Raw genomic sequence first — 25,921 nt, forward strand, 5'->3', positions numbered from 1 at the left:
GACCAACCCCAACTAAATCATCCCAATCAGGACTTTGTCAAGCAGGGCCTTAAAAACCATTAAGGATGGAAATTCTACCACCTGCCTAGGTAACCCATTCCAGAGCTTCACCACCCTCCTAGTGAAACAGTGTTTCCTAATATCCAACCCAGACCTCCCCCACTTCAACTTGAGACCATTGCTCCTTGTTCTGTCATCTGCCACCACTGAGAAGAGTTGAGCTTCATCCTGTTTGGAACCCCCCTTCAGGTAGTTGAAAGCTGCTATGAAATCCCCCCTCATTCTTCTCTTCCACAGACTAAACAAGCCCAGTCCCCTCAGCATCTCCTCATAAATCATGTGCCACAGCCCTCTGATCATTTTCATTGCCCTTAGCTGGACTCTCTCCAATTTGTCCACATCCTTTCTGTAGCTGGGGGACCAAAACTGGATGCAATACTCCAGATGTGGCCACACCAGTGCTGAATAGAGGGGAATAATCACCTCCCTCGATCTGCTGGCACTGCTCTTACTAATGCAGCCCAGTATCCCGTTACCCTCCTTTGCAACAAGGGCACACTGCTGACTCATATCCAGCTTCTCATCCACTGTGATCCCCAGGTCCTTTTCTGCAGAACTGCTGCTTAGCCAGTTGGTCCCCAGCCTGCAATGGTACATGGGATTCTTTCATCCTAGGCCTGGTACTGGCTCTCTTCGCAAGGGTGAGCTTCATCCAGCCTTAGTAATTGCTGACTTTTCCCTAGACAGATCTAGTGTGTTGAAAAATTTCAGGGTGATGCCCTACAGTGAAATTATTGCAAGACGGGCCATTGTATGAAAATCTCCAGTATGCACACACAACACATTCTGGGCTGGCCTGTCAGAAACCATCGGATGCCTCCTTTTCATGCCAACCTGTTGTTCCTCGATAGTTTCCTTTACAAAATAGGCAGCCTTAACGAGGAGTTACTGTCCATACAACCAAAATAACATATCCTAGCTGTGTTTTTATAATGTGCCCGTCTGGTAGCTGAGTGCTCTGTGTTGCCCTGTTTTCATACACTCTTTAAAAACAAGAGCCGACGTTGGTAGAAAAGTGTCTTTCTTCTTCTTTGTGTTTTCATAACTGTATTTCTGTAAAAAAATAAGATAAAGGCAAAGTGAAATGTGTAGTGTCAGCATGATGCCATGTAGTGTATTATTTAGTGCACATGTGATGGAATAAAAATGGATCATAACTGTCCTTTTTCTATCTTTCTGTATTTTTTAATTTGGTGCATACTTTCTTATTAAACTCATTGTAGGTGCCATGTGTTTCGTGGCCAGGTTCTGTTGAATCAAGCTGTTAGTGAGAGCTCGGAATTACCTGCCTGTGTACTACATGGTTTGTGTAGCGTTATCTCCCCTTCTTCATTTTCTCACATGCATCGAGCGAGTATCTAAGATATGAACGGACCCAGCGGGGCCTGACCCAGTGCTGACTGAAGATAATGGAAAGAATCTCATTGACTGCCGTGGGCTTTGGATCAGATCTGTACTCTGAGCTTTTCTCAGGAATTAGGCCTGCTGGCCTTTCGAGACACCTGGCAACATCAGGGTGCTCAAACTGGGTGTTGGGACCCCTCAGAGGGTTGCACGGTTATTACATGGGTGAGGGTCGTGAGCTGTCAGCCTCCATCCCAAACCCCGCTTTGCCTCCAGCATTTATAACTGTGTTAAATATATAAAAAAGTGTTTTTACTTTATTAGGGGGTCGCACTCCCAGAGGCTTGCTATGTGAAAGGGGTCATCAGTACAGAAGATTGAGAACCACTGGTATAGATTGATAGAGCTGGTGGAGAGAAGGGACCATTGGATTGTCTAGTGTTACATCCCTGCAGTGTTGGCAAATGACTAGGATGTGGAGAACAGTTCCTGTGTGCAGTGTATAATGCCATAGGGCAGGGTTAATTCAAACTTGGGGATAACTCTGACTTCCGCAGGCACTGCAGCAGTAGGGTTATGTGTGGAGGTGCACTGGCCCAGAAACGCTTCCTGGAGGCGTTCTGCTTGCTGAGAACACAGCCAGGCAGAATGAGTCTGGAGGTACTGGATGAGGACATGAACCAGGCAAGTGTTCTAGGAGTGCAGGGTGCGGTCCTACAGGCCCTAGCCTATACATCAGAATGGAAGGAAAGGGGGCCATGTCTGTGCACTGGGGTGAATTTCAGGGAGGAGATTCTGGCTGCTGTTTGTAGTAGAGTACAAGCGAACAAGAGCTTTCTGGGTCTTTCCCCACCATTGCATATTTTTGCAAGAACAATCAGATTATGGCCCAGGAATAAATGGGCCAGATCCTTGACTGGTGTAGATCAGTCTTGCTCCAACAAAATCAACAGATCTGTACCAATTCACATCAGCTGAAGATCTGACCCAATAGCTGGTGTATGAGTACAGAGAAAGCTGTTTTTCATAGGTAGGACTGATTCTTGTTTTGGCCTATCCACATCCATTATGGAACCCCTGAACTTCTTCCTTGGAGAAAACGGCATAAAACTAATGTCTGTCACAGCTCCGGTAGGACTGAAAATGATTCAAATCCTGAGCTACATTTTCTGAGTTCTGGCATATTTGAATACTTCTCTGTTTAATAATATTTATACAGTACCACAGTCCACATGTAAAAAATCATATGGTGTGGATAAATTCTTATAAAACCTGCGACCTTCATTTCACCACTTCCTCCACCATTCCCATTTCAGTCTGTATCCTACCCGAGGGGCAGGTGGATCTTGTGATGGAAGAGCTAGGTACTAACTGGGATAATGAAGCCAGAGAAGAAGTCATGCACTGGGATAACGAGGCCGAACTTACAGTGTATGCTCCTCCCAGCCACTCACGGAGAGAGGAAATTCAGGAAGAAGAAAAGAGGTAAGAAGAGAAGGATGATATTGGAAGGGGCTGTTATATTATAAAGAACGAAGTACTCCGCTGTGGAGTGTTATGAAGGTTGAATATCATCCATATGTGTCTGTTCTTTCATTGCAGCCATGCAATATGTTGTGTGAGTTAGTTGGCAGATGGTAATTTACACAAGTCTACAAAAGTGATATGCACTACAGACCTCCAAAAGTTACTAAAACGAGCAATTGACTTTCCTTTTGATTTCACTGGGATTTAGATAATAGGAAATGCCAGATGGGATCAGACCAGTGGTTCTGCTAGTCTGGCATCCTGCCTCTGACAGAGTCCAATACTAGCTGCTTCAGAGGAAGTTGCAAGCCCTGTAGTAGGCAGTTATGGGATAACTACAAGCCCTGTAGTAGGCAGTTATGGGATAACTCACCCCAGGGAAAGTTTCTTCCTAACTTCTAATAGTTAGAGGTTGGCTTATGCCCTAAAGCTTGAGGGTTTAGATCCCTTCCAAAAGGCTTGTTTAAAAAAAAATAGTTACTATTAAAACTGGAAATTCTTGGCCCCTTCTCCTTATAATTCATCTAATCTCTTCCATTGAAGTCATTGGCCGTTTTGTCATTGATTTCAGTAGGAGCAGCATCAGACCCTTATGCTATAGTGTAACTAAAGACTTACTTAACTGACCATTTCCTCAGTCTTGTGGGAGACGCCAGCCTACAGATTTGAAATCTCTGCTGGAAAGACTGGATTGTTAGAATTCAATCACCTACCGTCTTCAGCGCGGTGGGCATCTGAAAGATAGTCAATGGAATAGTCCAGCCTGAAATGCTTCCAGAGAGGCTGCAGTGTATTGTGAAAGCACCTTTGAGTTCAATAACCGCATTTGCAGGTGGTGAGAAAATTGTAAGTATTTGCAAGTGCTGAATTTCAGGTTTTCAGTAAAACATCATTGCAGAATAGAAAATTCTACTGGGAAGTGGCTCCATGTGGCTAGAGATTCAGTACATAGAAAAGAAATTTCCAAGAATAAATACATCTGTAATATGATTTCAAATTATAGCCCGTGTTGCACAAGAATCAAAGGAAATCCATTATCCTACGTAGTGTGATTTACTGTTGCAGGAAATCCATTCTCCTGCATAGTGTGATTTAATGCTGCAGCTCCATGGAATCAGGCAGGATCTCCATTCTCTAGTGGTGGAAGAGGGAGAATGGGTAATTTTTTTTCCTTATCCTATGAGACAAAGGAGGTTTCACGAAGGAAAAGCAAAATCAGAGTCTGTTGTTGGAATCCTGCTGGTTTAATCTCATTCTGTACGTCAAGCTAACATCGTAATGGGGGCAGGGCCTGGAGAAGGATATTGGGATGAAGCTAGGAAGAGGGAACAGCGTCTGTGATACACGGCCCTGCATAGCCACAGAAAATTGGTCACTTTGAATACGAAACTGGGCCTGGAATATATTTCTTGGGATATCAACAAGTTACCACTCTAGGCTATCCACAGGGAAGGGAAGAGAAATTGGGATGAGCCTGGCTGGCCAACGGATGTCAGCATAGCCGTGCACATACCGAAGAGGGGTTAACGTTTCTACATTGCTTCCAAACAAGCGGCTAAAAGCGAGGTTGTTCAGTAGCTTGCTTTGAGGGGGATGGGAGTCTCTGTACCTCTTCAGCGTTCTGCTGGCTAACTCGGTCCACACTCCTCTGGGAGCGTGCATGCCAGAATGGGAGCTGTGATCCTCTTTAACAGAGCGCTGAATGCACCCCCACCCTGAACGAACTCTGACCAATGAGCCACCGAGTCCACTATCTTGCTGACAGTAGCCAGTAACAGGTGCTCGAGAGGAAGGTGTAAAACCCCCATAATGGGTCCTGGCTAACAGTCTGCACTGTAATGTAAATAAGACCATAGAGGGGAGAGAGAGAATGGTGGAGAAACTGATCTGGTATAACAATTCCTATGTTCCTAGAACCATGTTTAAACATTGTCTTTGCTGCTAGCTCAGAAATGAGACACTGAATTCTATGCGTGAATTTAACCTGCAGGGCACAGACCTTGATAGATTTTGCTGCTCTGCAGTTCTGGAGCTGGGAATCGATTCCTTCTCACTGATTAGCTTTCCTGACAATTAATGATTGTGCTAACTTAAAGTGAGTCCCAGAGTTCCATTCAGTCACATGCTGCTTAGTGGTGCTTCCTTCCACCATGCTGAAAATGTATTTATGGATTTGTTATGGAAATATGTGACACAATTTTTTTCTAATGTACAGTCCTGGAAACCTAACATTCCACATGGCCAGCAGCGAATTTCCTGCTCTGAAGGGTGAATTCCCTTAACAACGAGGTCTTAATTAAAAAGACACTCTTCCTGCAGAGCAAGTCGAATTTTTAGTGTCCAAGACTGTATTTCTCTATTTTATAACGTTTTTACTCCATTACTCTGTAGATATTCTGTATTCACTCCCCCACAAATGATGAACCCACAGATGATGAAGACCTGTGAAACAAGGCATGGGCAATATCTCCAAATCCCTCACCTCCCAATACTCCTCTACCCCCATATAACGCGACCCGATATAACACGAATTCAGATATAATGTGGTAAAGCAGTGCTCCGGGGTGAGGGTGGGGGGCAGGGCTGTTCACTCCATCAGATCAAAGCAAGTTCAATAGAATGCGGTTTAACCTATAACGCGATAAGGCTTTTTGGCTCCCAAGGACAGCGTTATATCGAGGTAGAGGTGTATTTCTTTTGTGGTATTGAGCAGGTACCTTCCCTCGCCCCTGCCCAAAGGGCACCTGAAGATTATTGTAGAGTTTTGTAGGTAGAAGTGGCTATATTGTTATAGTCTAAAGATTTCAAATTCCCTCCTAAGGCTCAAAATATGTATAAGACAATGAATATTTAATATAAGGAACCTTTCCTTTTCCAAGGCTGCACTCATCATGTTCCCAGAAAGGTAATGAGGAGGAGGAAAGGAAGACTGCAGGGTAAGTGCTATTCAGAGTTGTGTGAATTCTTTCCAGTTTGACGCAACATGGATTTATGATTTTATGTCCAAATCCGTTCATGTGCATTTGCAGGCCATGGAGTTTAACAGGTTTGGGTTCAAACAAACTTGGTTTTGTCCTAAGCTGAATCTCACTGCAAACTCACAGGAAAGATTCAGTTTGGATGGGTTCATACTCTTTGCATGGGTTAACTGTTTTGCCAGAGCCAGAGGAGACGAGAGGTCATGTAGCACGGCTGGCTCCAGGCACCATCCCAGCAAGCAGGTGCTTGGGGCGGCCAACGGAGGGGGGTGGCACGTCCGGATCTTTGGTGGCAATTTGGCAGCAGGTCCCTCACTCCCTCTCCGAGTGAAGGACCAACCGCCGAATTGCCGCCGAATTGCAGAGAGAGAGAAACGTTTTGTATATCTGAGTGTGTCACAAAGTTTAGCGCCACAAATAGAATTCACACGAACCACTGCAGGTTTGCAAAAGCAGACCACACTCAACCTTGGGCTGAATTTGAATGTGGTGGGAGTTCTGGTCAAACGTTCCACATCTTCTAGTGTCCTTTCTGATGGCAACTGATATGCTCTTTGCAAGACATGCACATATCTTCTTAACTGTCATGGAGGTTAAGCACTGGAACAAATTATCCAGGGAGGCTGTGGAATCCCCATCACTGGAGGTTTTTAAGAACAGGTTAGACAAACACCTGTCAGGGATGGACTAGATAATGGTCAGTTCTGTGATGAATGCAGGGGACTGGACTAGCTGATCTCTTGAGGTCTCTTCCACTCTTATATTTCTATGTCTCTGTGTAGGCGACAGAACTGTTGTCAGATATCGTTGCTAAAGTGCAGCCTAGAAAGGAAGCTTTAGCTAGCTTGGCTTATTCAAGGGCTTGCTGATGATGTGAGGTACCTAGTAACCAGCAAGTGTCTCCTAGCGACATATTCTCCTCCTTAGCAACTGCTCAGCTGCTCCTAGCAACTGCAGCCCTTTGGTCCCTAAACTGTTGCCCCCTCCCACAGGAGGTTCTGCGGCACTGCCTGCACAGCAACTCGATCCGATTAACAGGAAATAGGATTTGCAACTAATCTGCAGACATCAAAAGTGAGAGGCAGAATCAAAAATCATGGTCTTGAAGTAGTTCCAGATCATTTTAAAACATATTTGTTAATAAAATGCATTCAGGATTATTATGAATATTATGGAGCTGGATTTAAAAATGGGAGTATGTATTAGATCCACAAATGCAGTTTAATACAAGTAGGTGAATTTTTAAATCGCTTTTCTCTTGTAGGAAATGGTTGAAGTGTCCACAACCTTTATAGATGGTTACGTTGGGCTACAGATACATTAGAAAGCTTATTTGCTTAGTGGAGTGGTTTTGTTTTGGTTTCACATGGTGCAAACATTGGAGTTTTATTATCTAGTAAACTACTGCTACTGTAATACTATACTCTGCCTTTTAGTTAAAAACTGAAACACCTAGATTTTCACCTGGAAACTGAAAATGCACTATTATTCAATGTTTAAATTCTACATTTTTTGCTTCTTATTTTATCAAAAACTGTTTTTCAGAAACTGCTGCACCGTAATTTATTGAGCTTTGATGCAAGTGAAATCCTTTATTGCTGGTTATTAGCAAACTATATGTTTCAGTTTTGATTGCAACTGTTCTTTCAGTGTGTTTGGATTTTAACTGGAAAAGAGAGAGGCTGTGTGTGTTTCTGGGATAAGATCAAAAGATTTGAGATGGGATTTTGAACAGCTTTTATTAATCAAAATGAAAACAAAAATCCTGTGAAGTAACAACTAGATGCAGATGAAAGAGTCATCCTTTTTATTATACATTCTCATTGTTAAGGACCTACCTAATATGTGATAATGTGGGCATTGCAATTTTCACGTATTTAGCTATTTTCTTATTTATTTTCTTAATGATCCCCATTTTCTATCCCAACCCCCCCACGAAACAAAAAACAAATGAAACAAAACACCACTACCACAACCAACAAATTGATTTTGGGGTGGTTTTTGATTAAAGCTATTGGAGCATTAAGAGAAGATGATCACCAACGACAGCAACCTGAAGATTTTTTTTCCAGTTAAGCTTATTAGTTACATTAAACTGATAACATTAATCTTGAGGACCCAATTTGTCAAATACGGATGGCAGGGTAGGATGTGCAGATTTCGTTTTTGGACACTAAAGTTGGCGGTTAGGAACTGAAAATGAACATTATGCGTTACAGTGACAATTTAGATGTGGAAATGAATGGGTTAGATGGTGTATACAGGTGCTCCTGTTGGAAAATCAGGCTCTCTGCTGTTATCTGATGGCTCTCACTTAAGTTAGAAATGTATTGAGCACAGCAATATGAGTTTGTTTTCCTATAAATGAGCTGTATGTTTTATATGATTTTCACTTGGTCTCCCACTTAATATTGTTTCCAATATTATAAGAACCTCTCTTCTTACACACTAGTTAAAACTTTCACCTCATACATTACATTTCGCTGATATTTGTCTATTTTTAGTTAAAGGCTGCAGGTTAGTGCCATTAAAAAGGTGCTTTTGTCAAAAATTTGGAATAATCAACATCTGTTTCCTTTAGAGTGGGTCTTTGCAAATGGTTAAATGGACTATGGCCTCTTATAATAACAACAGTTATTAAGACTCTCTCCCTTCAGCTCCCTCTGGTAGAGTTGTGTGTTCTCATTAATCTGCAAATGGGCTTGAGTAGATAGCCTATGAAGCAATGGTCTTGCAACCTGACACTCAAGAGACCTTTTCATTAGAGACATTTCCATTCCCCTGATGTCTCTTGTCCATGACATGCCCAGGCTCGGAAATGGCTGGAAGAAATCCTGTTCTTATTTCGCTGCCTTTCATCTGCGTTCTGTAGATCCCTGCCTCACTCTCCTTGCATTGCTTACGGTGGTGAGCTGGATGAGTGCGCCTTTGCAGCCGCTGGCCCGGGTTTGGAGCAGCTAGAAGAAGACCAGGGGGCTGCTCCCAAAGACCCTTTGCTAAAGGTACAAGAATGCTTCTAAGTCTTGCAGTTCAGGTGTTCAGGTTGCTAACCACCCTCTCCAGAAACAAGTACTTGCAGGTTTAAGGATGATCCCTGTGGAGACATAATGCTCTGGTTTCTGCTCAGGGAGCTTCTGAGTGGGGCAGACTCTGGGAGTTCTTTTCTGCAGGCCTCGAGAGAAGTAGCTGAAGCAGCTGAGCCATTATTGCAGAAATTGTCTGTTAGAGCTACTGGCTCTGCTCCTCCTCCATCTTTGTTCCAATCCCCCTGCTCCCCCAGCCACTCCCTCTTTGTCCAGGGAAAGGTAGCTTTCCCTATGTAGCTGTGCCCTGAGATGTGCAAAGGGTGAAAACCTCTTGCAAGGTCTTCCTGCCCCTTTTCTGTGGAGTGGAGCCCATACCAATTCCATGGTGTTCAGGACCTTTGTCAACTGGCTTTGCCTCTGGGTACATATTTAGGGTTTGCTTTTGGAACAATAGAAGAACACGGGGCAAGAAACAGTGATAGTGTTGACCCACTCCCCTGCAGTCTTGAACTTGCTTTGGAAAAGAAAATCTAGAAAGCCCTAGAAGTTGAGTGAGTTTCAGTTGCTTTAGATAGAGCAGCTCAGCAGCAAAGTTAGAAAGCTAGACTCAGAAGACCCAGAGGAAAGTGAGTAGACAAAATGCCATCGTAAAGCTGGGGATTCAGGATTGTGATATATTTAGATGCTTTAGTAATGGATGCTAACAGATGGCAGCTGGACACTAGGAAAATAAAAAGCTTGAAAACTACAAATATGGGGGAGAGAGAGAGAGAGAGAGAGAGAGAGAGAGAGAGAGAGAGAGAGAGAGAGAGAGAGAGAGACTGCCTGGGTGCTGAATTTAAATAAATAGTCAGAGTGTTTCCCCTTATAAAACACTAGAGGCTCTACACACTGCCCCACTAAAAAAAAATGTGCATTATTCAGGTGGGCTGGAACAATTTGTACAGTGCGGGAGCTGAGAGCCACTGAACCAAACTGTAAACCCTGGAAGTGATGGAAACCACTTCAAGCCAGGGGTGCGGCAGCCCCTCCCAGCACCTATTGCGTCAGTAAAGGGTAGAGTTTTATGCACAGTGCTGTGTTCTGGATGCTGTAGAACGGCCAATGTACACTGTATGCTCATCACATTGTATTAGTATTTCCAGTGTGGCCCTATAGTGTTATACCATATTTAAATAAAAAAAAACTGAGAAGGAAAAAATAATTGTCACAACCTCCAAGAAGCGTCTTTGCTCTAAAATGAATGAACCGTATAAAAGGAGCTTACAGCTGATATGTTGATCGTACTGACCACCTCTGTCTTTTCTCCCGCAGATATAGGGGAACTTGTTAACACATTTTAGAAATATTAACTCTGTTTGCTACTAAAACTGCATTGAAATCCAATCCTTGCGTATAAAGGATTGTTTTCCTGTTTTGCTTTCTGTAATGGAATGAGATGTTTTTCTTTAGAACTGTTTGTTTGTTTTGTGAAGGTGAAAGAGGAGAAAGCTGGAGCTGCCCAAACTGATGCTGAAGGTACAGTATATAATGCAGAATGGCGTGGAATTATTATAACCACAAAGTGGCAATGAGATGTCTGGTGAGAAAAAAACAACGTATAGACTCACCCTTTTGAATTCTTATTCAAAGAAACAAACACATCATTCTTCTGTGCGAGGGGCCTGCTTTCTGCGGCCTTTTACTAGTTGCAGGTATCCTATAGGAGCAATATGGCAGTGATGATGTTGTCAGTTATGCCCAGATAGAAGAGACTAGTAGTTTCACAGCACTTAATCTTGCTAATTAAGCAAACCTTGCTGTGAAATAAGAATTTCTCCTTCAGCTGAAGCAGACATGGAGGGGAAAAAAATCTTTTTCTCAGCTACCTTGTTTTATCTGAAAAATAACTGTCTGCGTAAAATGCATTTTAATTTAACATCTTAGGAGGTGATGTTTTGGTAACAAAAATTAGAGTAGGACTTGATTTGTAAGACTATCAGAGACTCACTGGGCCAACGTAATTCCTGGCATCACTCCGCTGAGTTCAGTGGAGTTACCCGAGGGATGATTTGACCCATTGCTCTATTACTTTTTGAGAGTTTTTGGGTTTTTTTAACTGCCAAGTGTGTGTTCTTTCAGCTACATTGGCTAGAACAATTTCAGCAGCAACTCTGCAGAGCATGTCTTTTCTGTGACTGAAATTCACAGGCCCCCTAGGTACTGCTTACGTTCACATAAGCCTTGTGTTAAGAGCTTAAAAAGGTTCATAGGCATCTGCATTTAAGTGCAATTTCCTGCAAGGACAGTCTCAAAATAATTCTCCTAAACGCTCCTTCAACACAAAAGCAACAGCAAGCTGAAGCCAAACCAGTAGCAGTTAGCCAGGAAATGAATGATGGGCTAGATTCTCTGCTCCACTTAGACCCCTTTGCATTGCTCTGGCAGAACATATGGGAGGGAATTTGGACTTGTCTCCCCTGCGAGGGATTCAACAGCATGGGAGCATCTACTTAGGGAGGTGGTGGAATCTCCTTCTTTAGAGGTTTTTAAGGTCAGGCTTCACAAAGCCCTGGCTGGGAGGATTTAGTTGGGGATTGGTCCTGCTTTGAGCAGGGGGTTGGACTAGATGACCTCCTGAGGTCCCTTCCAACCCTGAGAGTCTATGATTCTATGATCTCCACTGGGAGCGGAGCTGGAATAGTGCCTGTAGAGACCCTGGCACAGGGGTTGTGTCAGGGACAGGCTGAGACAGGAAACAGGCATGACTAAAATGTACTGTGCTCTTACTCTCCTGGCAGACAGTCCTTTGAGCGCTGTTGCCAGAGGATGCAGGTTAGAGCAGCCCCCATGCTGCTCTATCTTGCCCTGGGGCTGGGCAGAGAATCAGTCATCTGTAACCAGTTCTATGATGCCGCCAGTCCTGTGGGAACACAGCGCAGCAGAGAATATGGCTCTATATTTGTAGTTATTTAAATTTTCTTTCAAAATAAAATACCATTTGGATCATTCTTAGAGCCTGGTGCCTAGTTTCATCATTGCCCATTATTTCATGTTGGCAGATGGTTGTGGATGATCACTGCATATTGCATGAAAAGACTACAGAACGGAAAAGTGATATCAGTGTTACGGTTTGGGCTGCGATGGTACTCAGGTACACAACACTGGATTCCAGCAGAAGACAAATAGAATGATGCTAATCTCAGTGCAACCTCACAGGAAACATGTTGTGTCCGAGACTAGGGATGGAGCCCTCTCTCTCCAGCATTTTACTGCTGGTGCAACAAGAACATGGAGAGAGAAAAGAGTTTCTATTCCAAACAAAGTTTTCAAAAGTGTCCATTAATTCCAGGTGCCTCCATTTTGGGGTGTCTGCTTTGAAGCACCTAGGGTGTGATTTTCAAAGTGCTGAGTACCCTCTTCTGCTGCTGTAGCCCATGGTAGCAGCAGGCCCCTGGAAGTCTCGAGGTGGGCTTTCAAAAATAGAGACACCTAGAATGTATAGACATTTCTGAACATTTGACCCTTAATGCTTCTTTTAATCTTTGGGTCCCTACTTATCTGTGATACAGATTCACTTCAGCTGGATGGGAATGGGGATCAGGAATGCCTGCCCTCCAGACTGACACAATTCATATTCCACTAGGACTTGTGCTTTGGAGACTGCTTATTTCGCATTCTGGGCAACTGATGAATGAGAGACATTAGCTCTGGAAAGGCCTTTGAGTGAAAACAGGGGGCTTTGGGCAGGCAGGGGAAGTGAAGCAGCAGAAAGGGGTACTTGGCCTTTCCCTTCTGGAGAACTTTGCCTGGCTCAGACCTGAGGTATATTTGGTGCTGACAGTCTAGTTCCTCAGCGGATATTTGCCGTTGCAATTTTGTCATGACTCTCAGTCTGTTTAGGTGAGACTCAGTAATGAAATAATGCTAGGTGCTGAAAATCACGACGGAGGCCCCTTAGTAAAATTGTGTGTAACCCACACACCTCCTGGGTGTGGTGTTCTGTCCCAGCTAGTGGCACTGGGACCACTTAGAGAGAGGGAAATTAATGAGTTTGCTGTACAGCCTTAGCTAAGACCCCTATGGCTTTCAGTTCATGCAGTAACCACTCATGCATTTAGCTCCTGAGGTCCCAGGTTCAATCCCACCTACCAGTGTTACATGTGTAAAGGAAGTCTGTATGGCGCTTTCCAGCTCTGTTCCTGACTCTAAGCTATTAGCTTTTGTCCTTGTGACCTCTAAAATAAAAATCACCACCAAGGTTGTATTTCTCTTTTAAAGAAACAGCTCTTCTGGAACTAAAACAAGGCCATCTCACCTGATTCTGTGTTTCTTGTTGCAGCGTCAGATGCCCTGTCCTTTGCTTGAAGTGCCTAGGCTCCTAGCACCATGTCCAAGCAAACCAGAGATGTTGAGTTAAATCGCCTGGTGCATGACCAGCCGCTTGACTGCAGGAGCTCCTTCCCTTCCTCCCAAGGCACAGTAGAGCAGCTACCCAATGTTCCCAGCTACCGATTCTCCACTGCCTCCCGCATCCCAGTCCTCATCTCCAAAAAGCATAAGTCTGGTGTGGTGAACCCCAGTTTTTTGAATGAGGAATGGTCCCCTTCTCATCCTTTAGGTAGTATAGAGGATGGCTTTTCTGATGTGCTTGCATGGCTTTGGGCATGGGCTTTTGTGTGTCTCCTTTCGGGTGCTCTTGTATTTTTAAAAAAATGTTCCCTATTGAAATGTAGTGACACATTATTTCTATAATGGAATCATTTTGTGTTAATATCACTGAATTATAATTACAGTATTGTCAAGTTCACCCAATAAAGAACATCAAAAAATGTCTGGGTTGCAAAAGCCCACCCCACAACAACAACAACAAAAACTCCTCACAACAAAAAAACCACCACTCCCCTTGTCACTGCTCAAAATTCTCAAAAGCCAACCCACAGTTAAAGGATGAAATCTCCAATACACAGACACTTTCTGCCATTAACACACCCACATACAAGCTCAGCGAGAACAAAGGAGTGGGAAGGGGAGCCTTGTTATAAGCATTTAGTCCATAAGCGTTAATCTTGCTTTTGTGGGTCTGTTTCACAAGGAAAGTGCCAGATTCTGCCATTCTTATGTCAAACATTAGCATCCTTCACAAATAGCCCCACAGAAACGAATGAAACTCCTTTTGGCACATGTGATAGAACAACATTAAAATTCACCACTCTGCATGAGTACGGGTGGCAGAACCTGCCTCTTAATGGCCTTCTAAGGCTCAGTTGTGTGTGTTGTGTGATGTTTGCTTGCCTTGTCACTTCTAGCAGAATATCTTCTCTGGTAAACAATGTGGAGGTTTGAATGAGTTTGTTTGTGCATACGACTCTCTCTCCTGTGCTGTTGGGGTGACAGTCATCTCTGGGCAGAAAGACCCACACTGAACATAAGTGGTGCAAGGCCCTCTACACACGAGGCTGAATTTTCACCTTCTGTAAATAAAAGTTGCAAGGACTTGCTGGCTGGGATTTCAGATAACATCATGAGGGTAGGGTTGCCCCCTCTAAAACACACACACACACAAATGGCCACTGGCCATTCCCCAAACAACAGAAAGGGTCTTAGCATGACTGATGAGCCTTGGGTCAGTCCTACTTCCAGGAGTGCTCGAGCGAACCCCAAGCTCCCCCATCGCACGGATGAGACTCAGACCCCAGTGCTGAGAAGAGCCACCGTGGTTTCAGCAGGTGAAGGCCAGGCATGCAGAGTGGGACCCAGGTGCTGGTTGTGCTCTGAACTGTAATGTGCATGGATGGTTGTTCTAAGACTCCTGCCAGATTGATTTGAGAACCTTCAAATTATTATTTAAATAATGTCTTATTTGGGGTAAAAACAGGCAGTCATGCAATTTGAAATCTACAATATGAATCGGAACTCTAACAATGTAATGCTGATGTAACACCCCTTAGAAAACTTCTTTTGTGTGTGTGTGTGTAGAAGTTGAGGGACTTTACTTATGGATACTGTGATAAAGTTCCTCCTGTACCTTGGTGGGTCCTGCGCTTACTGGTGGATTTTGCTAGCATCAGAGATCTTCCTGTGTTGGATCAGGAGTTGGGAGGTTTGTGGGGAACCCGGTCCCGCCCTCTACCCCGGGTTCCAGCCCAGGGCCCTGTGGACTGCAGCTGTCTATAGTGCCTCCTGGTACAGCTGAGCGACAGTTACAACTCCCTGGGCTACTTCCCCATGGCCTCCTCCCAGCACCTTCTTTATCCTCACCACAGGACTTTCCTCCTGATGTCTGATAATACTTGTACTCCTCAGTCCTCCAGCAGCACATCCTCTCACTCCCAGCTCCTTATGCACACCTCGCTAACTGGAGTGAGAGCCTTTTTATACAGGTGTCCTGATTAGCCTTAATTAATTCTAGTAACTTCCCAATTGGCTACAGGTGTCCTAATTAACCTACCTGCCTTAATTAGTTCTAGAAAGTTCCTGAGTGTTCTGGAATAGTCCCTGTTATCTTACCCAGGGAAAAGGGACCTGCTTAATCTGGACCACTACCTTCGACCACTCTCTTGTAGCCGTCTGGCCTGACCCTGTCACAATACCTAGCTGGCAGCTTTTGATGTCGATAATCTGAGTCACTTCACTGTATTTTTTCCCATAATGTGGAATGAGTGACTACAATCTGTTCAGGATATTTAAAAGACAACATCATTCTGAAGCTATGAGAGCACAAGAGCAGCATCTCGATCAACTCATGTTGTGATGCTTAATGGGCCAGATCTTCAGCTGATGTAGGTGACTGAAGTCAATGAAGATACGTTGATTCATATCAACTGAGCATCTGGCCTGGTTCCCCCCTTTCAGGATGGACCTTAACTTTGAATTTTGTGACTTTGTTAGTTTCTTTTCCAAGCTGAATGGTACTACATGTGCTTTCAATATGGAGATAGCTTAAATTGATGTCAGTGGCAACAGGTTGACTAATTTTGACATTCAGCAAAAACACTGGTCCCAAGTGATTCTAGAGAGATTTTTGCCCCTTAATGTAGCCCTTTTCCTTTTCTGATTCCTTTTGTGTTTTTTCTCTCCAAGAGCCATCATCCAGTAGATATCCCACTGTAAACGTCAAGGATGTCGACACCCAAAGCAGCTCTGCAGGTGTACAGAAACATGACCCTCATCTGCCCCCGCTTTCCCGGAATAATTCCCACACTCTCATGGTACCAGGCACGGCTGTGGCACCGAAGAGGTATGGGTCTGGAAAATGTCTTACATGCTTTGTGTTCTGCCTGACTTTAACTCTAGGGAACATCACACCCTGACAAGCAGCCCATTAACTGTTACCTAGGGTTGTCTTTAAACCATTTTCTTCAAGTCTGCTCACAAGTGTGTCACCTGTTGTTCCACACTTGAGAGATTGCAGGTGTCTATAGATACCAAGACAAAAATCTTTGTTAAGAAGAAGTTAAGAAAGTTTCAGCGTAGCAGCCACTTTTCCAGGTACCATTTGACGCTAAACTGGAATGTCTCCGTATACAAACTTCATATGAGCTAGACTGAAATTAGAGCACTTACCTGAGAAAAGCAAAGGTCAGTAAGTGACAAAGTAGTTCACAGCATCAGAGAGGAAAGTGGTAGGAAATAGATTAGAAAACCAGTGTTCAGCGGTGCACCACTGTGAAACTACGTGCCAAAAAGGGGATGATGGTAGGCTGGGAAAGTTAAGGTAGTTTTGGTACTGAGTTTGAAAGGTGCCAACTTAATTCTGCATATTGAGTACTCCAATCTTTGCTGTGTGCCTGAAGCTTTAACTTCACCAGAACAAGAATTTTTGGAGATGAATTTCCTTAGATTATTTTTTAAGAATGGTTGCAATGTTTTCTGTTCCTGCAAACCCAACAGGTCTACAAGTTGGAACAATCAAACCAGTAGACCTTAGGAGGTCTGGGGAAATGCCCCCTTAGTCTGCTGGTCACCGAGCCTCCTGCTAACCACAGTCATCACCTACTAACTTGTGTGGGGGAGTCCTGATGCTGCTGGTCTCATATGGTCTGCAAAATGGGCGCTCTAGTCCTGAGAATCTCTGTAGGTCCTCAGGATCAGGGCTTCTCTTCTGTAGTGATTAGGAGATATGCAGGAGGGCGTCCCTCCTGTCAACTTGTTAGTGTGGGAAGGACTGAGGCTATCCTCCAAAGGGCCACAGGGAAGCGGGGGTATGTGGGTGGAAGAAGGATTGGAGATCAACAGTACTGCTGGTGATCCTGGGGCACGAGGAACCCTTCCCTGTTCTCCTGCTGTATAAGCTTTTTTTTTTTTGTATTTTAGACTGGAGCTGGGCAAAGAATAGAAAAAACGATTTGTGAAAGTGTCAGTGTCTGACATGATTCAGTCTGACCCTGTGCAAATCTTTTTTGTCTGCTTTTCCGTGAACATTGTGTCTGGGTTCCCTCTGCACAAATGCGCATGGGGCATACAAATAGGGATCTGTGCCTGCGCACAGGGGAACAAATGTACTCCTGAGTGATTGAGCATGTTTGGACTGCGAGGACTCACCCAGCCTGTCCCTGGATCCATGTGTTTGGAAGTGAGAGTGTTCAGAGGTAGGGAGAGACAATGGGAGTGTTTTGAATCCCTGCTTCTCTACATGGGGAAATTTATCTCACTTTGGAAGTGGTTTAGGCTAACCCAGAAAAAGGCACTCTCATTCCAGAGTAAGAGTGTCCACCTGGAGAGTTATACCGGTATAATTATACCAGTATAGTTATGCCAGTAAAATTTCCCCTTGTAGACAAGCCCTAAATAACTACAACATCAACGTGAGTAATAGCGAGAAGCAGAACAGAAGGAAGTCCTTTGCCTGGATTTATTTTGAACATGTTCCAGCCTCAGAACATACAGCCACATGCTGACGCAATGGACGGATCTTGAGGAGGGCAGAATAGCGACAGGTGCAATTTCCTTGTGGAACCTCCTCTACACATGACACAGAGTCATGAAGACTCCTGCTGGCGTGATGTCAGAAGATTGCTGACAGGGAGGAGGGTTGTGAGGGAGAAATAGGATGGTGTGTTGCTTGCTGGCCTCTCATCAGGGAACAGAAATTGAGTTGACCAGTCACACAGGTTGAACCCCAAATGTCCATAAAGACTATTTGCTCCAAAATTACTACCGAGGTCTGCATTTATAAAATACCAGATCTGTTGTTGGCTGATCCATGAACAAAAAAGAGTATCAAATCTGAGGCCAGGTCTACACTTCAGACCTATTTTGGTATAAGTACGTAACTTGGGCTGTGAAAGATCCACAGCCCTGAGCAGAATAGTTATACTGACCTAACACCCCCTGTAGACAGCACTATGTCAACAGGAGAGCTTCTCCCGGCGACCAACCTGCCACCTCTCTGGGAGGTGGAGTACCTACAGAAGCAGGAGAAGCTCTCTCATTGGCAGAGTAGTGTCTTCACTAAAGTGCTACAGGCACGGCTCAGCTGCATTGCTGTAGCACTGTACATGAAGACAAGCCCTAATAAACTGTTCACAATGGATAGATCAGAAAGCTCCAGATACATCAGGGCCAGATCCTCTGTGGGTGAAAACTGGCATAGCTCCATTGATTTAGTCCAGCAGTCTTCACTTCCTTTTTTGCTGGAGGATCGGAGTGGGACAGAACATCACAAGAGCCTGTGAGTTAAGATGCAACTTTCTCAGCCCTTAGTCAAGACAGTCTATGACTCAACACTCCCTGCCTCCTCTCCTGAGGGTGGGGAGAACCACAGCCCAGGTTTCAGTCTGCTGGAAGTTAACTACCCCAACCCCAGATTTCTAGTCTCCCAAAGGATGCTCCACCAAAACCAGGCCTCATATTTCTAATCTAAAAAAGCAGCAGAAAATAACAACTTCTTTTATCTTGAAAGAGGTGAAAATTTTTGGCTTTCTGCATCATTTAGGACCAATATAAACCAAAAACAAAACATGTTTTCCCTTTGCAGATCACTTTTAAACATATTCCTGTCCTAGCTTAATGGATCTTTTGTTTTCCAGGTCCCTAAGACCACCCACAATGAAAGAGCAGAAACCACTGTAGTCCAGTTTACCGAATAGGTTTATTAGAATTGGAAAAAATAGACTGAGAAGTATCAAGTGAAATGCCAAACTGCAAATAGTTGACAGCATTAAGAAGATCTATTGTTAGAAAGTCACTGGATTTCACCACAGGGGGATTTTATTTTTCTTTTAGACCTAGGAACAAAGGTTTTCCAGTAACAATGTGATCACAGCTAGTGAGCTGGTGACATTAATCTGACACTGAACAGCCTTAAGCTAAGCATGTGGTTAAAAAACCCAGTAAAACAGATTAATAGAACCCCCTGTGCTGAGTGCGTGACTGGTGAGTGAAAGGATTTCATCTTTACCGGGGTCAAAATTATGCAGTGCTGCTTCTAGAGCTGGCAGACAATCGTTTCTACCTTTGGTCTTAATTCCAGGGAGCTCTAATAAAAAGGACTTTAAAGGTAGTTTAGCCGCAGTCAGTGCCAAGGTAAATGAACTGGCCCAGTTGAGTGTTTCACCTTTTGGAAAAAAGAAAATGAGGGATAATTTTTTGAGACAGAAGAGCCATGTGTTTTACAGCCCCACTGGCGAGTATCAGCCTTTGGTTTGCTTAGTTGCTCACTGGCCTGTACAGTATGTCTGGTTTGTAAGTGTGCAGCGCCTATGTCATTAACAACAATCGGCAGAGAAGGCTCTTCCCTGCCCACCCTCTGCAGTAGCACAGACAGTTCTACTTCCTTTTTCCTCTTGCTGCCGTGCCACAGCAGAGGAAACACTGAGATTAACCACGGAGGCAGACACTCCGTTCAAACGTTTCTAAACTGGTCTAAGCTAGGAAAACGATCTGTTGCAAGGACATCACCAATCAGTGGTGTTGAACTAATGCTGAAAATGATTTGACTGCATGTAGCCACAGACAAAGCACTTCCTCGTTGGCTACAATTGCAGTTTAAACCAAATTCAGCTCCCTTTTAACTGCACCTGTTGCTGATATCCATTGTCAGCATGGCATATTATTGTTCCTTGCTAACAGTTGTCATCAGCAACAGGGACTAGTATAGACATGGCCTAATGCTGCAGGTGAGAGATCCAGCAACTTCCATATATTTAAATCTGTTGCAAAACCTGAACTGTATTCCTGGTGCTTGTATTTCAGATTCAAGTAATCTTCCTCCTCCCACCAGGTAGAGATGTAAGAATTCTTGAGCTGGCTTAATATGGCATCTTGTTACTAAAGGTGGACCTAGATGCAAAATTTTGACCCAGTGTTCAATCACCCCCAAATTAGAGACTTTAGGATCTGTGGTTTAGTTTTGGATTATTGTAGAGATAGGAACCAGAGAGAAATTTCAGAGTTGCGTTCAGATTCTAAACATACACAAAGCTCAGACATAATCAGACACTGGGTTTTGGCTCAGACCCATTTATTCTTGTAGAGGTGGCCTTTAGGTATTTGGATTATATATATTTTTACATATGCATCTATATCCTCCAGTAGTCTTGTTTAGAACCTTCTTTTATTTTTTTCTCTGTATAGCCTTTCAACCATAGCAAGATACCTCATTGTGATGCTGATACCCAGTAGACACAGGAGGAACAGAAAGTACAGATTGTTGTCCTGGACTTGTAGATCCCATATAACTACTGCCTAGCTAATGATCATTCCTTATCAGTGGTATCTGTCAGTGATGTGAGAAAAATAACTTTTAAATCCACAGTGTGCGTATAGTTTGGAGCATTTCAAGCTGCTTGCTATTTGAGTATTTATTAAAGGAGCAGACAGTATACTCACAGTGTGTGATATATCTTGTATGTGTGATGTTTTTAGTTCAACCTGCTTAAGATGACCACTAGAGGTCCTGTGCCTATACTAGGATTCTAAGATGCAGTAAATCATCTTCTATTGAACCTGTCATATGCACAATATCACCTATTTTTGGAGGGGAAAAATATACATCTAATTCATTCTAATAGAGGGAAAAATCTACTAGAAGTGCTTTGCATTCAACAATTTGCGGGTCATGCACTGGGAAGAATGCTTCATAAAAGATGAAAAGCATATTTCAGTTGTGCTGCAACATTTCTGAGGCCTCTTTCCAGATTTCCAGGTCTCTTTATTTAGTCTCTCAGGAATCCTGTGCTAGTTTCTCTGAGGGGTAATGGATGTTCTATTGTAAGGAGTCTTGTATGAGTCAACAGTTATTTGCCTACAGGCATGAGGAAGTTCATCTTAGCACTGGGTTGCTTGATATCTCTTGAAAAATTATATGTGTCAGGATAATTATTTACTGAAGTGACAAGAATGTCTTTTTCTCGATAAGTGGTCTTGGATCAAACAGTATAGATTGCTTACTAGTCCCTGGTTACTTTATAACTATTTGGTTGCTTTGGTTGAAATCAAGTGGTGTAACTTCCCCACTGATCAAAAACCTGTTTTTCCATGTTCTTCGTCCATTTGTCTCATTTCTTTGTCATCTGATGACTAAGATGGACTTGGGGTGACATCATTTTGATAAAGTGACACTTGTCATACATGGTTTAGATCTATAATATACTGAATGATTGAAAATTTGTTTAATAAGTGTCTTGGATACAGATTCTCCATGAGTCACACCCCATTCCTTTCCTTTGTGACCACAATGAGTTGTGAAATGTCATATAAAACTAAAATTATCTGTAAATCAATGGAAGTTTTGAACTTGAAATGAGTGTCAGTTGTTTGGTGTGATTTTCATAGAATCATAGAATATTAGAGTTGGAAGGGACCTCAGGAGGTCATCTAGTCCAACCCCCTGCTCAAAGCAGGACCAGTCCCCAACTAAATCATCCCAGCCAGGGCTTTGTCAAGCCTGACCTTAAAAACCTCTAAGGAAGGAGATTCCACCACCTCCCTAGGTAACCCATTCCAGTGCTTCATTTTGTCATGAATGTCAAAGTGCACGAATACTTTTCTAGCATGGACCCAGCAGCTGACTGCTGCTGCTATTAAATACTCAGATCTGTCACATATTGAGCATTTTTTGATGAAGATGAATACATGATGGCTGCTGGATACCTGGTTATAAATGTAGAACTGGTTGAAAACCAAACAATACTGAAAATGTTCCCAAATCTCCCCACTTGTTTTCACCAACAGTGAGATCCTTCAAGGTGTTTAGTACCTTCCAACAGAGGATTTCAAAGCACTTTGCAGATATTAATGAATCACACTCATGACAACCCTATGAGATATGGTAGTGTTGTTCTCCATATTACATGTGAGGGGCAACTGAGGCACATGCCTTGTTCAAGATCACGAAGAAAGGATGTGTCATAACTGGGAACAGAACTTGGATTCTAAAGAGTTCCTATACTTTGGTGGAGAGACCAGTATAAATATCTAGATGTACAGATAGATAGACAACAACTAGGTCCCCGAACTCTGCTCTTGATACATTTTTCTTTTCCTTGCTTCCTTGCCATTCTCAGTGTTCCCAGTTGGCTGATGCACTAAAACACAGTCCATTAATGAACTGAGTGAGCACAACGCAAATTTTGTTTTATCTGAGAATGATTAAAAAAATCAGTGAAATTCATCCTTCACGGAGTATTTGAGCTGTTTGAGCAATCATAAGTCTTATTCTTTGATGCTCCTTTTCTCTGCTTGAGCCTGTCTCATAACCACTTCCCGCAGCTTCTTAAAGGCAATCATCTCACTGATCTTTGACACAGTTTAATAAAAATACTTTTGAGGCTAAGTGTGAAAAATCTTCTAGTTCTCTCTAAAAAACCAAAATGCTTCTCATGAAGGTGTAAAATAGGACACAGATAGAACTGTATTTATTCTTTCTCTGTCACAGGATCCTGCATATGTCCCAGTAGCACATTTTATATTTATATTAGGGCTGTCAAGCAATTAAAAAAATTAATTGTGATTAATTGCGTTGTTAAACAACAATAGAATATCATTTATTTTAAATATTTTTGGATGTTTACTACATTTTCAAATATATTGATTTCAATTACAACACAGAATACAAAGTGTAAAGGGCTCACTTTATATTTATTTGTTATTACAAATATTTGCACTGTAAAAAACAAAAAAAAATATTTTCCAATTCACCTCATACAAGTACTATAGTGAAATCTCTTGATCATGAAAGTTGAACTTACAAATGTAAAATTATGTACAAAAAAATCTGCATTCAAAAATAAAACAATGTAAAACTTTAGAGCCTACAAGTCCACTCAGTCATACTTCTTGGTCAGCAACTCACTCAGACAAACTAGGTTGGTTACAATTTGCAGGAGATAATGCTGCCTTCTTGTTTACAATGTCATCTGAAAATGAGAACAGGCATTCAGATGGCACCATTGTAGCTGGTGTTGCAAGATGCTCTAAAGATTCATATGTCCCTTCATGTTTCAACCACCATTCCAGAGGACATGCGTCCATGCTGATGATGAATTCTGCTTGAGAGTGATCCAAAGCAGTGCAGACCAACACATGTTCATTTTCATCATCTGAGTCAGATGCCACCAGAAGAAGGTTGGTTTTCTTATTTTGGTGCTTTGGGTTCTGTAGTTGCTGGAGTGTTGCTTTTTTAAAACGTCTAAAATCATGCTCCATACCTCGACCCTCTCAGATTTTGGAAGGCACTTCAGATTCTTAAACCTTGAGTCGAGTGCTGTAGCTAGTTTTAGAAATCTCACATCAGTACCTTCTTTGTGTTTTGTCAAATCTGCTGTGAAAGTGTTCTTAAAACGAACATGTGCTGGGTCATCATCCGAAACTGTTATAATATGAAATATATGCAGAATGCAGATAAAACAGAGCAGGAGCCATAACAATTCTCCCCCCAAGAAGTACAGTCACAAATTTAAATGACACATTTTTTTAACGAGCATCATCAGCTTGGAAGCATGTCCTCTGGATTGGTGGCCAAAGCATGAAGGGGCATACAAATGTTTAGCATACCTGACACATAAATACCTTGCAATGCCGGCTACTAGAGTGCCTTACGAACACCTTTTCTCACTTTCAGTTGACATTGTAAATAAGACATAGTGTCCCGTCAATGTAAACAAACTTGTCTTAGCGATTGGCAGAATAAGTAGTAGGACTGAATGGACTTGTAGGCTCTAAATTTTATGCTGTTTTGTTTTTGACTGCAGTTATGTAACCAAAAAAAAAATCTGCATTTGTAAATTACACTTTCACAATAAAGAGATTGCACTTCAGTACTTGTATGAGGTGAATTGAAAAATACTATCTCTTTTGCTTATCATTTTTACAGTGCACATATTTGTAATAAAAAATAATATAAAATGAGCACTGTACACTTTGTATTCTGGGTTGTAATTGAAATCAATATTGAAAATGTAAAAAACCATCAAAATATTTAATAAATTTCAATTGGTATTCTATTGTTATAAGTGCGATTAATTGCGATTAATTTTTTAATCATGATTAATTTTTGAGTTAATCACATGAGTTAACTGTGATTAATTGACAGCCCTAATTTATATACTTAATAGAGGAAGCTGGTCTTGTGATTAAGGCACTGGACAGGGACTAAGTAGATGTGGGTTAAGTTTCCAGCTGCCATAGATATGAGCAAATCATGTAATCATTCCGTGCCTCAGTTTCCCATCTATAAAATAGGGCTAATAGTACTTCCTTTGTCTTTCTTGTCTATTTTGCTTGTAAGTTCTTTAGGGCAGGGCTCTCTCCCATTCCATTTGTAGCATTCTGTGCCTAACGCAACAGAGCTGTTTGATCTTGGTTAGAGTTTTCATTGCTACAGTAATACAAATGCTATGTTTGTAAGGTTCCTATCATAAGCATCCAAGCACAGTGCAACAAAACACACAATAGTAAAGCTAAATTAAAAAAAATCACTTTCAAGTATACAGTCAAAATGAGCCACAGGATCTGCCACAAGGACAAACCTGATAGCTTTTAGGCATATCGCACTAGAACTAGGTAATCTTTGGCCTCTCACCCTGACACTTTAACTAGATCATTTTCCGCTAGTCATTTTTTTCTTTTCAAAATTCAGGGCATTATCTCTGACTTTGCTGAAATTCTGGTTCATGCTTTTGCTCTCCTGCCACTGCAGCATTGCATTCATTTCTTTCTTGGTTTCCCTGCCTTGTCAGGTTTTCCAAGACAGTCTTTTCAGAATACTGCAAAATACATGACCTCTCCCTTTCCCCTGCTCAAGACCTCACCTTTCTCATGTGGTGTCTTTATTTAGGCAATTACTTTAGCTACCTGTGAACTTGAAGACACAATTTACATTTGTATTACTTCTATTCAAAATCCTCCATACTTCAGCTCCTTCAAATTTGTGCATATCTTCTTGCCTGTGCATCACACTCTGTTTTAAAAATCTTCTTTTCCTTTAGTTATTTTTAGATTCATGGCTGCAAGGCTCTGTTGGGTTTGGTTTTCATCTTGTACAGCACTGTGAAAGCTACTTTATAAGTCAATAAGTGACAATAGTCTACAATTATTTAGATAGCTCAAATAGATACTAATAAGCATATTTATTGTTAAAGTGGGAAAGTGCGCAGAATTCTGTATATATAAAACAGACTTTGGAATTTGTGCCTGAGTGTGTATTGTTGATTATTTATTTAATCTCTTCCATGCGTAACTTTAACTTCATGTAAACACACTCCTATTAAATTGCTATGCCATTTTAGCCATAGAGGACCTGTTCTAAGGCCCATTTAAATCAGTAGATTTTAATGGGTTTTGAATCTAGTCTTTCCAGCCCAGGTTTGACCTCCGCTGTAGAGGTATAATACATATTGACTTCTTTTGAAGGTGCAGCCATAGTGTATTTAAGGGCAAAATTAGCTCATAGAGTCTTGCAGAGAAGGGCAACAAAAATGATTAGTGATATGAACCACTGATGAGCAGAAATTTAAAACCTGAGACTGGTCAGTTTAGAAAAGGGACAACTGGGTCGGATATGAA

The 25,921-nt window shown here is 42.4% G+C and overlaps 1 protein-coding gene across 1 annotated transcript in view; it reads left to right on the forward strand.

The window, feature by feature from the left end:
- The first annotated feature begins 10,411 nt into the window (after positions 1-10,411).
- LOC115660442 (cyclic nucleotide-gated cation channel beta-1-like) overlaps positions 10,412-25,921 on the forward strand; it is a 45,049-nt gene continuing 29,539 nt past the window's right edge. The window contains exons 1-3 of the mRNA XM_030581888.1: positions 10,412-10,453; positions 13,257-13,535; positions 15,998-16,154. Of these exons, the coding sequence (XP_030437748.1) occupies positions 13,304-13,535; positions 15,998-16,154 (389 nt within the window). The 5' untranslated portion in view covers positions 10,412-10,453; positions 13,257-13,303. The remainder of the gene's footprint in view (positions 10,454-13,256; positions 13,536-15,997; positions 16,155-25,921) is intronic.

The sequence above is a fragment of the Gopherus evgoodei genome, chromosome 12, assembly GCF_007399415.2.
Source record: "Gopherus evgoodei ecotype Sinaloan lineage chromosome 12, rGopEvg1_v1.p, whole genome shotgun sequence".
NCBI classification, from domain to species: Eukaryota; Metazoa; Chordata; order Testudines; family Testudinidae; genus Gopherus; species Gopherus evgoodei.